At 32.1% G+C, this 15157-nt stretch overlaps 1 protein-coding gene across 3 annotated transcripts in view; it reads right to left on the bottom strand.

Moving 5' to 3' along the window:
• Window positions 1–7591, bottom strand: part of LOC126734872 (uncharacterized) — a 30249-nt gene extending 22658 nt beyond the window's left edge. For all 3 annotated transcript variants that reach the window (XM_050438689.1, XM_050438690.1, XM_050438692.1), the window contains exon 1: window positions 7265–7591. In XM_050438689.1, coding sequence (XP_050294646.1) covers window positions 7265–7396 — 132 coding nt within the window. In that variant the 5' untranslated portion in view covers window positions 7397–7591. The remainder of the gene's footprint in view (window positions 1–7264) is intronic.
• Window positions 7592–15157: the final 7566 nt, after the last annotated feature.

The following is a 15157-nucleotide window of genomic DNA, read 5'->3' as shown; positions in this document are numbered from 1 at the left end:
CCAGTTATTGTTTCGCAAGGTGTACCTCAGGGCTCGATTCTCGGTCCTGTGCTGTTTCTATTGTATGTGAATTCACTTTCAGATGAGGTGGCTGCGGGACTCCACTGCCAGTATGCTGATGATACATCGGCTGTCGTGGTGGGGCAGGATTTTGGGAGCCTGGCTAACGAGTGCTCATGTGCAGCGGGGACAATGCAGGATTGGTGTGATGGGGCAGGGTTAATTCTGAACTGCGAAAAGACTGGTCTAATGCTATTTCAGAAAAATCCCAAATTAACAGAGTCTGTTTATTTGAAAATGCGAGGCAAATCAGTGCCTGTGGAAAACACAGTTAAATTTTTAGGGGTCACCTTGGACACTGCTCTTGGCTGGGAGGAACATGTGAGGGTGCTCCAATCTAAACTAAATATCTTTTGTGCATTAGTGCAAAGACTAAAATATTCATTAACAGTAAATTCCATAAGACAGTTTTATTTTGCAGGGGTGCAGTCATTGATTGCCTATAGTGTGATGTTTTGGGGATCATCCTCTGTGGCCCCTCAAATTTTTGTAGTTCAGAAAAGGATCATCAGAGCTATGCTGGGGTTGCGCCCTCGGAACATCATGCAAACCACATTTTGAATCACTGAACATAATGACTGTGCCTTCAATCTACTTTATGTCCTTGGTGATGTTTGTCAAAAGGCACCCACACCTTTTTTCAGTAAACAGTGACCATTATGGCACTGATATTGCAGTAATCACAAGGGGGAGGGAAGATCTTCGGGCACCAGCCCATGGTTCAGCGTTTTTTGAAAGGGGTCCTTATTATATGGCAGTTAAAGCATATGGGTTATTACCACCAGAAATAAAATCAATTAATAATAGTGTTAAATTTAGGAAAGCCACTAGTCAGTTTCTTTTAGATAAGTGCTTTTATGATTTTAAATTCAGATTTTGATGTGCCAGCCCTGTGAACCTGTTACACATATGTACATATTCTATATATTTTGAACTTCATTTATTGATATTGTAATTTTAACTTTGTAGTTGCCGTTTTAACTTCTACTGTTTGTTAGTCTATCTCATTTTATTCTATATGTATTTGATTGTATCATGTTTCTTATTATATGCAATATTCGTCGTGAATCTATTTTAGGGAATTCACCATTTCTGCTTGACGTTGCTTTGTCAAATTTATTTTGTTGGCAATAAAGGAAATATTATTATTATTATTATATAAATATTAAGAAAAAATAGAAAGCTATGTGTAACGTAATAATATATGAAATATGAAAGATCCTATTTTCCATCTCTAGCCAAACGTAACAGAGGCTTAATGTACCGACCCGACATACAAATGATACTGGAATTTGATTATATAACATGTAGATAATTGTCAGAGAATCATGTTGCAAATTTAAATTTTTTATGTAAAGAACGCGGTAACTAGTCCATAAATATTTAGTTCATGGTGTGAATATCTGCTCTAAACTTGTATGGTGGACTTATTATCTTTATGTGCAACATGACGATTTTAATTATGACTCTAAACATGCCTATATAGATAAAATTACTTTAGATTTGCATCACCATGCACACATACTAGATACAATTTCAACAAACCTTAAGTCTGTATCTAAAAATACACTTAAGTTTTTAGCTTTTTTAGCAAAAGACGCAAGCAAAGGTTTTTTTTTGTTGTTTGAAAGTACTTTAGTTGTTAAGGAGTTTAATTTGTAGTGTAATAAGTGGTGTTTTTCTATGATGTGAAGAATTTTGAGTGATGTGAAGCTGAGCTTGTGCTATAACTTCAAACTGGATAAAACTTATAAAATCTATTAGCAGACAATGATTACCGACATACCATACCAAGTAAGTATTTAACAATTATTCAAAGAACCAAGTAGATTTAAGTTCATTTCTCTGACATTTTTAAAACATGAAAACATTTATTGGGAAGATTTAAATAGTGATACATTAAAAAATTTTCCTGACAAGATGTCCTAGTTTGTTTTAGATGCAGCTGTAAATGTAATAAATATGCATTTAAAAGAAACTTGAAAAACATATACAACCAGGAAAGTAATGTAGGGCAGCAATTCGCCAATTTAAAGAAATTCAATTTGCGTTGATATACATAACATCATAATTAGAGCAGGTTAAGCTTCTTTTGCTTTATGTTAGCCTGTTACCATCAGCGAAATTCTTTGGGACGATCTTACTTGAGTTTGCAAAAGACAAAACTCTTCACCAATTTGATTTGCAAAAGAGTTCTACTAAAAAGAGGAGTCCAAACCAGTCAGATTTTTAAGTAAAAAATTAAATTCTAAATTAACAATAATTTTGCAACCAACCCTTGTTCTCTCTTGTTCCAGTCGGGTAGAATTGTTCAGCATTAAAAAATTTATTAAATGATAGTTATATAAAATATTAGTTTATACCTATATAAACAGACCCATAAACGTAAAAATTTATATTTGAATGGGTCACCCGAACAACGCTGTATGCTCTAATTTTTACCAAATTGTGTTTTCGCGCCAACAAAGTGCTATGCATCAGTATTCATCAGTTGCACCAACTATTAGGGCTTACTTCATGGCGAGCGCAAAAATAATATTTTGTTGTCTCCAGCAGATGAAAAGCAATCATAATGAAAAAGCTATATCACAATTAAAATGCAATATAAGAAAGATTTTAAGAGATGCTGGGGAACCATATATTTCATCTAGAAAAAATGCGATTCCCCGAAAACAGCCGCCTAATGAGGTAAGTACAACAAGGTTATAACCGATAATCGTATTTACGTACCAATTAAGTATTTATATTATATAGAGGCTTTACAGAGTAACAACGTGTGCTTATATTTTTTTTCTTTTACACGAGAGAATTTGTGAATGTCGATTTAAATATGGTAAACTAGAGGCGACCAAAAAAACTAGAGCTCGTCAGAAAATTTCATAGGTTCCGTTACAATGACCAAACAAGTGTGAAAATTGGGTATGTAGGCAGGAAAAGAATAGATGAAGTGATTTCTCATAGAAAAATGTGTGCTGAAAAACCTTGTGTGAAACTTTCCGAATTATCCACCGGCATCTTCAAGTTTTGCAACATAAGTTCAAATTTCAGAGACTATAAAGACAGGCGAGGTATTAATGATAATAGGCCGAAGAAAGTTACGGATGAAATAAAGAACCTCGTTAAAAACCTGCTATTACCTGCTTTCCAATATAAAAAAATCCAAACACTATTCCTGAAAGGTTAGCCAGAAACTATGCCTCAGTATCCAAAAAATGTGGCAACTTTTCTGTGAACAATATTCTGAAATTAAGTGTAAATTAAGTTTCTATCGAGGCGTATTTAACGCAGACTTCAATATCAAGTTTGGCCTTCCAAGATCTGACTCTTGTGCGTATGGTGACAGGTTATTTATACAAATGTGTTCAGTCACTAATGAGTTGAAACAACTAAAAATTAAAAACCAAATTCACCATATCAGGGCCGATCTTATTTACAAAACGCTATTAACAGATATTAGCAAGTGCCAAAGAAACAACAGTACTACTGTTCTTTGTGTCGATCTTCAACAAGGCTTATTTTATCCTAAACTCATCCACAATAACGTTCTCTGCTAAAAGCAACCCATAAAAGCCATACATAATATATCTAACAACAAGGCTACTATGTTTTTTCTGGGACCAAAGTGTTGGTAGGAGGGGATCGTTTGAAACAACATTTTAGTTTTTAAATTACGTTCAAATGATTGTTTTAGCATACCAGCTAGGAGAAATGCGTAAACTGATTTTGTGGTCGTATATGAGGCTGCGTAGGTTAAAATAACAACTGGAAAATTATTGCACTATTGCAGTACCTGATATTTCACCTTAGTTGAACAAAAATTCCTAACAGGCCATAGCTTCCTATAATGTGACCGGAGACTTTCCATTGATAGAAAGGAAAAAGAAAACAACGGTTTATATACCAATGCACTGGGTCAGCGTCATTGGTAATGCAAATCGTATCCAAAGATGTGAGGTATTTTGTATCAAAAACAGTGATTTTAAAAACATAAGCATTTGCATAAGCAATAGCATTTGGTTTCAAATTACTTCTGACGATTCTACATCGCTGAAGAGAAGGAAACTCCACAATATTCTGCAACCATGGATAAGTTGTTCTTGTCAAAAAAAGCAAAAGGAGTTTTAGGGCATCTTCTTTTAGCTTCTCTTCCTAATGCATATGCTGGTGGTTTTCCAATTAAAAAAGGTAAGAAGAAAGGCTTAGAGGACTTGTGTTGTTACATTCTCTCAGAATATGTGGACTTTTATACAAGCCTTGATACAGAATAATTTTTTATCAATCTCTAAGCTTAAATTTTTCAGTTTTTTAGTTATCTATTAAGCAGGTTACTTAAAAAACCGATTTTTTTACATTTGGTCATCAATAAAGTGTCAAACTTTTATAATGCGCTGATTTTCAATGATCCTTAAAGTTCATATTTATATACAAAAAAACATGTGAACTCAACTGAACACAGATTAAATGATCTTAGTAATGGTGACATCTTTTTTTGAAAAACTGACAAAACAATGTCACTCCATTTTACAAAAACATAATTTTTTTTAGTTTTCCTAGATAAGTCAAATATGTAATTAGGAGCATAGTTTTATAATTTTATATTTTCACCATGTAATTCAAAGAAAAACTTTTTAGAAAACTAATATTTTTAAATAAAACTGTTTTATTCCACATACTGAATTTACTTTTACATACTGTATATACTTTTGGCGCCCTGGAACATTGTTTGGAAGACATATATATTTACTCACTGAAAAGTATATCTTTTAAAATTTGCAAATCATTGCATTTCAAAATAATGAAGACTTAAAAAACAAAGATTGAACTACATTGATAGAAAAGTTGTATAAGCATAATTTATTTAAAAGAAAATGGAGGGATAAACAGAAAAAGTGTGTGAAGTGCATTTATGAGATGGAAAGGATGAAAACCTCTATAAGTGTTCAGGGGAAAGTGGTCAAGATACTCATTCTAGTAAAAAAATGGCCTTCTACTTATACTGTGTTACAGAAACAACAAACTGTTTCAAATAGTGCCAATCTGTAGATCAAATAATACCTTACTGTAGTAGTAACTGTAAGCAGTACAGATAAAAATTTATTAAAAAATAGCAGAAATCACATAAGGCTAAAAAAATAGGGTATTTTACTTAAAATAATAATTATCCTTTTTTCCAACAGGCATATTGCCCACAGGGGAAACATTTATATCAAACAAATTACAGATTTTATTAAACACACAAAAGAGCACATTGCATATAGGGGTGATCTAAAGATGTTAGAGCAAGGCATTGGCAGAAAGAAGGCTTAAGAATGTCTGTTATTAAGTCTAGGGACCAAGAAAGAAAGACTATAGAGAAGCACAGGACTATCAAGCAGCCCATTAAGTATACCATGTAAACATTTTATTAGGAAGATATTTCTTCTAAACTGGAGTGGTACTAGATTAAAACGATTTAAAAGTTGATCATGGTTACACCCTCTAGCTGGATATATACCACAAAGTCTATAAACCAAATACTTAGCACACCTGCACTGAACAGACTCTGTTATATGAATATGGCAATGATATAGAGGGTTCCCTACAGCTATACTCTAAATTTTATACTAACAAAACAAAAAAACAATAATTTAAATATAGCTTCCAGAGTAAAGCTTTCAAACTTTCTAATTATAAACTCTAACTTTTTTGACCTAAAACTAACTAAATTCGGAGTCAAAGGTAATTCCAAGGGTAATTGGTAGGGAATCTGATTAAGTCTTTTCAAAATGGTATTGTCAGTGAAGTAGTCATAGATGATAGGGGACCCTGATCTAGAATAAGTAATGACTCTACATTGGCAGTAAATTTTTCTGAATTAAAAACTTCAAATTTAATAAAATGGTATCTGTTGAGAAAATATGAACAAAACAAATTATTTAACCTATCTGAGTGCTCATAGAGATTTTTTTTTCAACAGGACGTAATGATCTAAAATCTGAAGGGGCCTACACAAAGTCTCCAAAAATTAACACATTAAACATACAATGTGACCTGAAACCATGTTATAGCCTTTGTAGCCCTAAGATTTTTAAGGTCTGCTGATGCTCTTAGGAGCAAAACACATGTAACCAACTTTTTGAATTAAAAACTGGGTCTATGTAGTGTCTATCTTATGAGACTTTGTGTAGTGTCCTTTAGATATTAGAATCTAAGTGAAAACTCATGCTTATCAATATATATAAGACACTTTGGCATGGTTAAATAAAGACCGGTGCAAGATAATTTCAAAATTTTAAAAAATCGCGCAAAGCATTGAGATCGGTCTGTAATTGCTTGTATAATCAACATCCCAAGACTTTAATATTGGTAGTAGCTTTTTTTTATAAATTGGGTTATTTTTTTTATAAATGGGTATAATTTGCTCTGTGAGTCTGTAGACAGTATTAAGTTAAAAATGCTGGTAAGTGGATGAGCCATGACATAAATGCAATCTCTGACCATGAAACTAGGAATAACATTCACACCAGATGTGAGCTTATTTTTCAACCTCCTAATAGCTGAAATTACTTGGGAGGAGTCAACCATAGAGATATAAAATACTTGAATGCTGTCAGATTTAGAGAATCAAGAAAATATTTTAAGAAGAGTCTTATTTGCTCTTATATGATATTGCCAATATTCAATCAATTTGTGTTGCTATTTTCCATCAACATTTAATAGCAATATGTGAATAACTAACAATAAGCAATGCAACATAACAATGTAATTACACATAATGTAATAAATGTAACTAATATAATTAAGGAGTAAAGTATACATTACTCATAAGAATTAATGATATCAAATTGGCAAGATTTTTTCAACTATCTTCCAATATAAGTACCTCCAAATAATAAAAAACAAGCCAAAATAACCAACAAGAATAAAAATTTTCCAAACATACTTTATGAAATGACAACGAAATGATAGAAACAGTAGTATTCTCACCTTTGCCACAATTTAAGATATTAAAAAATTATTTCAGGATGTTCAGACATTTGTATTATTTGTGTAAAAATGGCACTATGGGAAGGAAAATCCCTAAAGTGATAAAAAAATTATAATTCTTAAGAAAATAAATTCTGAAAAGGCAAGTTTATCCTCAATCATTTGGAAATTATAAGGTTAAACTCAAGATTTTTGTTGTTTTTCACCTGTTTCAAGTTTCAGAATTTTATTTATTTACCTGAGTAGCAATTTCAAAGGCCTTATCAATAGCATCTTCATCGAGTTCATCCTCCCAGAAGTCCTCCTCCTCCAACTTTGCCTTTTTACCATTTCTCAAATGATCATTCTTATCCCGGAATCTCTTGGACATTTTATTCTAATGTAATAAAACTTGAGAAATGCAAAAAATATTGTATAAGCACAATTAAATATAAAAAAAAGAACAGAACGATTAATCGGTTAAAGACTTAGTTAAGAACAATACAACTAATAAATAATACAAAGGTAAATCTAAAATGTAAACAAATATTTTGAATTTAGAACACAATAAGAAAACACAATCAAATGTCATTTTAGTAGTCAAACGTGTCAGTTGTCAATATTAAAAAGACAATATTTTGATTTTAAGGTGGGGCCTTCACCGTAGGCGAAGTCGCAAATAGAATTCTCTTTTTTGCATTAAGCCTAGTTTATAAGCTCACGAATTGCGTATCCGCAAAATCTCGTCTACTGATTTTAACCTTTTATAGCCTGACAAATTTTTCTGGAAACATTATTTTTCTCTCATAATTCCATTGTGCAGTTTGGTTTCGCCTATGTAGAAGTCACCGCATTTACAGGATATTTGGGGTAGGGTTCTTAGTGTCTGCGAGGGAATCTGGCTTTGTTCTCGATATTGAACTTCGTATGGTGTTCCACGAGGTTTACTACAAGTACAGCTGCATTGAAGGCATTTGTACTGGTAAAACTTAGAAGAATTTATCAAGAATTGGTTGTAATTACGCCATTTAGTGTATTGCCTTGATCAGGGCAGGGATTTTATAGGAAGGAATGAATAGCTTAATGGTCATGGTAGGAAGAATGATACCTTTCGGTGTGTCGGTCCTAATGGACGATTGGTTAGGAAGAACTTGTGTTGGGGTTTAAGAAAGTTTTTTTTTTGATCTTGAGGACATCATTTCCTTAGAGGTCCATGAAATTTAGGAATTCCGGTTTCTTTTCAGAGAGACCATTGATGTTGATGGTTCATTGGCCAAATATTGTATTAAAAATGTAGCGATCTTACTGTTTGTTAAGGTGTGCACAATTTTTTGAAAAATGCCTAGCATGGTTTCTTAAAATTTGGCCCTTAAAAACTGACATGAGTAGGCCTTGGAATTTGCATGGCAGATTTTTTTTTGTTATAATGATGCAGTTTTTCTGGACGTAACATTTAAAAAAAAACCCGAGCAAAATCGCACCAAAAATAAACTTTTTATCAGGGTGACCCGAAAACAAATGGGTCACACTGTATATTTATACAGGGTGTCCCGAAATTACATCGCAATATTTTACCAGCCGCATCTTTGTCTAAAAATAAGACAAAAAGTCCGTATACAGTATGATTCAAAAGTGCATCGTTTTTAAGTTACAGGGTGTTTTATGAATCATGTTAAAGATGGTTTTTTGTTAATATATCCGGAACGCCTAGTTATAATCTTTTGAAATTTTCAACATTTACTATTGGTTTTATTAAAAACTGATATTGTAACCATTTTTGCCAAAATGTATACAGGGTCGTGTAAAATAAGTGGTCGGTAAAGTTTAAATTGTTAAAACTTTTTTTCTAGCAACTCCGTGATAATTTTGGTATTAGAATTAAAAAGAACAAACATTTTTACATAAAAAAGGTGCTCTTGTCTAATTTCGATAGGAGCTTCCGTTTTCGAAAATATTAGATGTAAATGTTTTGCAAAGAGAACGCGTAAGTTATTTTGCTAACAGTTAAAAAAGCATCTTAAAAATCCGTTAGGGATAAACATGATCTTAGACTATCTTAAATACTTTATTTAAGATCAAAAATTGTTTTTCGACTTCAATTGTTTTTTTTTTAATGTAATTGAATAGGTAAAAAAAAGGAACAATTAATTTATTACGTAAAAAAAAACATAAAAACACCAAACAAAAAATCACACAAATGTTCAAAGTGGTTTCCATTTTGCTGCAGACACAATCTTGCCCTACGCGTTATTGCGCGAGTAGCCCTTAAAACAAAAAATGGATTTCTCTTTATTTCATTAACAGCCCAAATAATTCTTTGCATCAGTCGTTCACGGGTATTTATCTCCACGGTATATACCAACTCATTTAAATGTCCCCATAAATAGTAATCTAACGAACTTAGATCTGGAGATCGAGGAGGCCAATTTATAGGACCACCTCGACCAATCCAACGTTCAGGAAAATGGTTATTCATCCACTCACGCACATTGCGACCAAAATGAGTGGGCGCGCTCTGTCTTGTTGAAAAATCATGTTTTGGCGTAAGATAAGAGGAACTTCTTCCAGAAGCTCCACAAGATTATTTTCCAGCATATGAAGATAATTCTCCGAAGATAGCCGATTGGGTAATTCTATCGGGCCAATAAGTTGGTCCCCGATTAATCCCGCCCACAAATTTACCGAAAATCTTCTTTGAAAATTACTACGCCTTATGACTCTTGGATTTTGATCTGCCCAAAAATGCATATTATGCATGTTAAATGAACCATTTCGTGTGAAAGTGGCTTCGTCCGTCCATAAAATGGAAGGAATTAAGTTTGGATTATTAATTACCCATTGACAAAATTGGATCCTCAACGGAAAATCATCTGGCTCTAAATCTTGAACCCGCTGGTAATGAAACGGATGTAACCCTTGGGATCTTAGCGTTCTTCCAATCTAATAAAAATTAAATTACTATCGTAACAATAAGTAATTTTTTTAATTACTTACTATAGAGTGAGGGATATGTGTGGTTCTTGACACATTTCTTATACTTGCCCCCGGATTTTCTTCAAAAACATTTAAAACATTTTCTAAATTATAATCTTCTTGTGGTCTGCCTTGTCCACGAGCTCTTTGAAAACTTCAAATATATGTTATTCAAAAAATATGTTATTGCATATATTTCGTGTGTGTTTAAAAAAACTTGACGATCTGGAACATGTCTTAGGGCAAATCTTCGGCAATACTCACGGACAGCCGCTAAAGAACTGCCATTACACAAACCATAAACAAAATGCATGTCAGCTAACTCTTGATTTGTAAATCTATCCATAATTTTTGAAAAATGAATCACAAAAAAGAACTAATTTACTTTGCCAAAGCAAATTTAAAAAATGTGAAATGTCAACAAAACGTTAAACAAAATTTAACAAATAAACTAATTGTCAACAAACACAGCCAACTATTATTTTATAAGATGTTATTTGTAGTTACTTTTTGAAATAACAATTCATGATTTATTAATGATTGATTTTTTCGAAAACGGAAGCTCCTATTGAAATTAGACAAGAGCACCTTTTTTATGTAAAAATTTTTGTTCTTTTCAATTCTAGTACCAAAATTATCACGGAGTTGCTAGAAAAAAAGTTTTAACAATTTAAACTTTACCGACCACTTATTTGGTTGCAATATCAGTTTTTAATAAAACCAATAGTAAATGTTGAAAATTTCAAAAGATTACAACTAGGCGTTCCGGATATATTAACAAAAAACCATCTTTAACATGATTCATAAAACACCCTGTAACTTAAAAACGCTGCACTTTTGAACCATACTGTATATGGACTTTTTGTCTTATTTTTAGACAAAGATGCGGCTGGTAAAATATTGCGATGTAATTTCGGGATATCCTATATATCACACTCGACTGACTAGTAAGTCATTCTAAATATTATTCCAAATTTTAACTGCTGTCGGGTCATTAATAAAATTCTGTAAAATTTTGTTTATTTTTTTTTAAATATTTTTTTTTGATGCATGATAACGCCAGACAGCAAACCACTCAAAAAATTACTCGAGAATACTTAAATTATGTAAACATTGCTATCTTGGAGTGGCTAGCGTTAAGTCCAAATGCGAACGTAATTAAAAAAACTACGAAGTCTTGTGTTCTTGCTCCTTTAACTATAATTAAATTAAAATACGCTCTTTTAGAAGAATGAGACCTTATTTCTTAGGAAAATATTTGTCACTAGATGTTAGGCATGACAAAAAGAATGCAAGCAATCATCAAATCGGGCAAGGAGGTAACACTCGATATTAAAATTGCCTCTCGGCAGTTTTGCTAGCAATACATTTCATTCATCAATACTTTAATGACTTTAGCAAACTACAGATTTATGTGTTTTCGTAGTGTTGTAACAAAAAAGTTTTTATTTTAATAAATCATTAACTGTTAGAAATTATGTAAAACATGTCGTTTTATTTGTGTTAGTAAGTTATTAGAATAATGCAACATCGCAAAACATTTTAAGAAAAGCTTTAAAAGAAATTAGTGATTTATATATAGAAGGTGCCAATTCAAAAAGTCTAAATAGCCCTATATTAGGACCCAAAACTTAATTTAAAAAAACAGAAAAAAATAAAAACAGTTTCTATAAAACGAAGGAAAAATAAATAGAGGCATACTATCTCACCCTTATCTGCATTGTGAGACACTACTAAGATCTTAAATAAAAACGGAGAGATCGAGTACTAAATCATTTTAAAACTTCTGAAAAATGCTTCTGAAAAATGATGCTATGAAAACCTATATTTCAGGACATTATTCTCTGTTTATCAAGGAAACAATTAATAAAAACACTATTCTGAAATTTTTATTATTATTTAAGTAAATGTTAAAAATGATTTCCGTTATTTTAAAAACCTACTTTACCTATAAAGCCTACTTTCAAAGTTTTCACGTACATACGTACACGTACAAATGTTTCTCTGGATATAGCACGGCATTCCCGAAGAATTCTATGCTGGAGTTACTCTTGTGACTCAGCTTAAAAATCAGAAATTTAAGGTGACCTCACAAAAAGAAGTTAAGAGGTGTTAGGTCTGGTGATCTAGGTGGCGACGCAATAGGACCACTTCTTCCAATCCACTGGATAGGTTAATGATTGCTAGTTAAGCATTGCCTATTAACGGTAACTACATAATGCGGAGATGCTGTTGTAATAAGCGTCTAAAGATAAATTTCCCTGCAAGACCCTCTGATTTTATAATTCCCGCACTACTTGTGCAGTAACTAGTGCCCTCTATAGCATTTCAGCCTTCATGTCGTCATTAAAATTGAATATAAATATTGGGCCGATAATACCATCTCCCAATATATCAGCACGAACAATAATTTTCTGGGGATACTAGATATACCCTTATTTAAATACGTGTAAGTTCTACAATTCCAGTAATGACAGTTTTACTATTTAACAACCCCATTTAAATAAGAGGCACATTCATTACTAAAGCAAATATTGTTAACGTAATTCTATCTATCATTATTTTACAAAACTGGATTCTTCTGTCCGGATCATCGTCAAGTTCTTGCAGTATTTGCAGTTGATAGGGATAAAACTTATGAAATGTAAGTACCATTTTTATTAATTTACAATATAAACCAGTTACTACAGCTACTTGACGAGTTGAGTTACTCGTAAACTGAGCCAGAATTTCAATTTGAGCTATTTTGTCTTTTAATCTCGGTTGATTCCTCTTTTTATTCGTAATAGAACCAGTTTCTTCAAATTTGACTATTAGTTTGCGAATATATTTCGGAATTTCATTTGAATCTGGATGCGTTTTCTTAACTCGTTAAGCCATGTTTAAGAAATAAGTATCTTGCGACCCATAAACGAATATAATGTCTACAGATTTAGCTATGCTGTACATCATTGTTAAAGATAAGCAGTGCTGCTTTTCGATTAAATTAAACCAAAAGTCAACTGTTCTGAAAATAATAACACTACCACAAGTTACTTTAAAAGTAAATTCTGTGATAATAAAATTCTGTGAGAAGAAATTTCTGAAATGTAGCTTTCTATGGTATCATTTGAAAGCATTTTTAAAGAGCTTCAAAATGATGTATTCAGTCGATCTTTCTTTCTACTTAAAATTTTAGGGCTGTATCTCACCCCATCTAAGGGGCAACCCAGATAAGGATGAAATATGCTTGCTTTTATTTCCCCTTTGTTTTATAGAAATACTTTGTTTTACAGTTTTTCGTTCATAATATATGGCCATTTCAGTTTTTAAATTATTACTCTGTATATATAGTATATAATAAAACTAACCAACCCTCTCTACCAAAACTCTTTTTTATACTATCGACACGTGTTTTCACTAAAGAGTTTTGATTAGTAGTAAAACTGTTTTATGATTTATGGGTACAAACGTTTCAAATATTCTAAAACTTAAGAGGTATTTTTTGAAGTGGTAAAGAATGGAATTTTTGTGAAACCACGCTAGAAAAAACAAATAAAATGATTTTTTTTTACGAAATGTTTTATTTTAAGATGAAATAAATGAGTTTTTAGTTCCGTAGGCAGTATTTGCAAAAATTTAATGCTTAGGCTGATATTTTAGACGATCATATTATAGGGCAATTTTTTATTGATGGTACTTTAAGCACCCAAAAATACATGAGGTTCTGCCAAACCAAATTCTGTCTGCCATTCAAATCCTCCCTGACTTGGTCTAGTTATAACACGACGCTGCTCATAATGCGGTTAGAGTAAAATAATTTATTCGTTGAATTCATCGAAGGTTTCCCATAGTTTTTTAATCTGGACAACGAATAATTGACTCCCTGGTACTAAATAGACATTGTTGTCTGTATCAGCATCTAGCAACTTAATGTTTTTGTCTAATTTTGCGTAATGATATGCTTTTGTTCAATCATTATGTTTAACAAAAGGAAAAATTGAAAAGGATTCCTATGTAGTTTTACAGGACCATTCGTTAACCATTTCCGATGCGATAACCAGAAAAGGGGATCAGGGATATCTTTTATCGTTATCTTAAAAGATTCCAGTGCTTGATTTGTAGCTGGTTATCCCGAGGGAGCACATAGGTACCAATTACGATTTTGAGTAAACCATATCCTCGAAAATATAATAAGAACTCACAAACACTCGGTGTATGTCCTGAGGAACTGTTATATGATTTAATATCCATCGTTCCAGTTCTCCTAAACGACCTAAACTAATAGTTGAGGAACCGTATTTGATACGTGGACGATCTGATAAATAGTTGTTTAATTATTTTATTGTAGGTACTTCGAATCCCTTTATTTTATTGAGACTTTTTAGAATAGCTCTAGGCTTCACATGTAACTTGAACAATTTGTTTATTTTTGTCTTTACTTCCTGACTTCTTCCGTAACCAGAAGAAATGCTAATCAAGTCGTGATTTAAAGTAGACTCTACATAATATAACCAAACAGCACCTGCATTAGCCTCGAAGAGTAAATTACTCTGTGCTGCACACTGAGGCCCACGACGTTTTCCTTTATTACAGCGATAATACCTTTTTTTCCTGCTTCAGTTATGTGTGTTATTATTAAAATTGGTTCTGGGTAAAATAATGTCGAATTCCATAGTTATTTGATGTTTAAAACCGTCTATAAAACATTGTTTATTAAAATATTTACTACATGACCAACAAACTAAATGTTGTAATATGCAGGCAACTGTTATGTCGCCTCAGTAAACACGCAGCTCTGCGTTGTCGAAAATCTTAATCTAATTCAACATAACTGTCGAAGACAAAAATTATTCAGTTGCCTAAACTCAAATGTGATGATCAATAAATATTTTTCTTGTTTATATAAAATATGAAAGTATGCAAGGCAAATCTTATAAAATAATTTGTCTTCATTAATACAAAAAGAAAATGTTCAACTAGTATTTTGGTAAACTTGATTAGAAAATTAGAGGCTCATTTAGTATTTTTAATGCCAGGAGAGAATATCAAGATGTCGTTATAAAATCTGTAGAGGGGTGTATATTTTTTGTCCCGTACTTTTGGTAACAAATAAATATGATTCAAAAGTGTTCAATTTAAAACCGATAAATTTATTTGACATATAAAAAACTATAAAACTTGCTACATCAATTAAAAA

Source organism: Anthonomus grandis, chromosome 4 (genome assembly GCF_022605725.1).
Source record: "Anthonomus grandis grandis chromosome 4, icAntGran1.3, whole genome shotgun sequence".
In the NCBI taxonomy this organism is placed as follows: Eukaryota; Metazoa; Arthropoda; class Insecta; order Coleoptera; family Curculionidae; genus Anthonomus; species Anthonomus grandis.
The sequence above is the reverse complement of the archived record's forward strand: the minus strand, read 5'-3'. Positions and strand labels throughout refer to the sequence as shown.